The 2600-nt window shown below is 52.2% G+C and overlaps 1 protein-coding gene across 1 annotated transcript; it reads left to right on the forward strand.

The window, feature by feature from the left end:
• Positions 1–360: 360 nt before the first annotated feature.
• Positions 361–1377, forward strand: LOC120747908 (zinc finger protein 239-like; the record flags this gene model as incomplete). Its single annotated transcript, XM_040053959.1, has 1 exon — positions 361–1377. A coding segment is annotated over exon 1 (1017 nt), but the record flags the coding sequence as incomplete, so codon positions are not given.
• Positions 1378–2600: the final 1223 nt, after the last annotated feature.

A 2600-nucleotide genomic window follows, 5' to 3' on the forward strand; every position in this document is an offset into this window, starting at 1 on the left:
GCCACAATTTGATTGGACTGCTAGCAACACCCTGGATAACTGGGTGTCAGGTTGGATTCTGACTCTGTCAGCATTTTTTTATTTTGCTACTGCATTTTTAGTTTAATTTTTAATTTTTTAGGTTAGGCTGCAAGGAAGATGCTCCAGGACAGCCAGGCAGGTGAGGAGGAAGTCAGTGCCCCTTTCCCCCTCTCTCCTGCTCCATCTCCCAGCCCAGCATGGCCCCTGGCTGCAGGACAACCCCGCTGCCGACGCCGTCCTGCCGGGCATGCAATGGGTGGATCTCCTTCCCCTTCTCTCAGGCATGGAGGCAAATCCCATCCTGTCCTTATCCTTCCTCCCCCAGACAAGAAGCTGAGGATGGAGACCAGGGAGGACAAATCCCAAGGGCAGAACCTTGTGGAAGAGGCCATTTTGAGTGGCTCCACTGTGCAGGAATCCAATGGGAAGGAAAAGCCCCAGAGATCCGGCAAGAGGAGGGCTTCCAAACCCATCCCAGGGTGCTTGGAGATGGGAAGACCCAGCCTGTGCCAGGAAGATGGACAGAGCTTCAGCCAGAGCTTCCACCTGATCCAGAACCAGATGATCCAAACTGGGGAATGGCCCTATAAGTGTGGGGAATGTGGGAAGGGCTTCAAGAACAACTCCACCCTTGTGACCCACCAGTGCATCCATACCGGGGAGAGGCTCTACGAGTGTGCAGAGTGCAGGAAGAACTTCCGCCAGAAATCCCTCTTGATCCGTCACCTGAAGATCCACAGCACAGAAGGGCCCTACAAGTGTGAGCAATGTGGGAAGAGCTTCAGCCAGCGATCCCACCTGATCTGCCACCAGAGGATCCACACTGGGGATAGGCCCTGCAAGTGTGAGGAATGTGGGATGAGCTTCAGCCAGATCTCCAGCCTGATCATACACCAGAGGATCCACACTGGGGAGAGGCCCTATAAGTGTGGGGAATGTGGGAAGGGCTTCAGGCAGAGCTCCGGCCTGATCCGCCACCAGAGGATCCACACCAGGGAACGGCCCTACAAGTGTGAGCAATGTGGGAAGAGCTTCAGCCAGAACTTCCACCTGATCTGCCACCAGAGGATCCACACTGGGGAGAGGCCCTACAAGTGTGGGGAATGCGGGAAGGGCTTCAGCCAGAGCTCCATCCTGATCCGCCACCAGAGGATCCACACCAGAGAACGGCCCTACCAGTGTGAGCAATGTGGGAAGAGCTTCAGCCGATACTCCCACTTGATCCACCACCAGAATATCCATGCTGAGAAAAGGCCCGACAAGTGTGGGGAATGCAAGAAGGGCTTCAACCAGAAGTTCCATCTGGCCATCCATCAAAAGATCCACACTGGGGAGAGACTTGACAAGTGTCCCAAGGTTCCAGAGAAGCTCCAGTCTCCTCCTGCCCCAGCAGATCCACACAAAGAAGAGGCCCTTCTTCTGCCACAATGGCAGGAAGGGCTTCAAGCACAACTCCAGCCTCATCATTCACCAGCGTATCCACACTGGGGAAATGCCCTACAAGTGTGCGGAATGCAGGAGGGGCTTCCACCAGAGCACCCAACTGGTCATCCACCAAATGATCCACACCAGGGAGAGGCCCGACGAGTGTGGGGAATATGGGATGAGCTTCAGCATAAGCTCCCACCTGATCCGCCACCTGAGGATCCAAACCAGGGAATGGCCCTACACATGTCTCGCTTGTGGGAAGAGCTTGTCCAGGAGCTCTCACTTGAGCAGACACCAACAGAGACACTGGTAAGGGAAGGCCTAAGAGTGCCTCAGCTGCAGGAAGAGCTTTGTGCAGTGCTCCAACTTAGTCCTGCTTCAGATGACCCACCTTGGGCAGAGAACTGGTGAGCCACATTCCCAGCGATCTGCATTGGGACGACACTGGGCTGGTGGTCCTCTTGTTTGGTTGTCCCTAATATTCTTTTGATTCATCTTCATCCCTCTAAAGCAGACAAAACTGGGGATAAAAGTCAACAAATTCATCAAAGGTATCTAAAGCCTCATATTTTACTAGTGTTTCAGTGTTGGTGTCCAGGGCATTCCTTTGGTTGCCCTGGAGGGTCAGAAACCTGGGCAGGGGGGGTCTGGGACCCCAGCCCAGAGCTCAGAGAGACACTGGCTTTGATCTCAGTCCACGGGAAAAAACTTCCTTCACTGCAGGAAGCATTGCAGGCCACAAGAGTGTGAAATATAGTAGTTTAGTATATCACAGGGTGAAAAAACAGTATTAGGTTTCTAGCATTGAAGTGAATGGGGGCAAGATGGAGAATTTGGGGCGTTGTCTCCTTCTTCTTCATCCTTCTTGCCTCACTCCATTTCAGCAGTGACGTGGCACAAAGTAGTTAGTGAGGATTGGGTCAGAGTAAAGATGACCTTTTTAGTATTAGTGATAGACGTTGGCAAGTAATAGTAAATAAAGAATATGTAGCAATTAGTATAAAAGATAAGGACAGCCCCAGTTCGGGGGGAGACGTGAGAAGTCCAGCCACGGCAAACACCTTGTTGGACACTGAGAAAGTGTAAGATAAGAAAGAATAGACGAAGTATGCAACCTTGAAAAATCTAAACCTGAAGACTCTTCCTTCGGT

Source organism: Hirundo rustica, unplaced genomic scaffold, assembly GCF_015227805.2.
Source record: "Hirundo rustica isolate bHirRus1 unplaced genomic scaffold, bHirRus1.pri.v3 scaffold_289_arrow_ctg1, whole genome shotgun sequence".
Taxonomy (NCBI): Eukaryota; Metazoa; Chordata; class Aves; order Passeriformes; family Hirundinidae; genus Hirundo; species Hirundo rustica.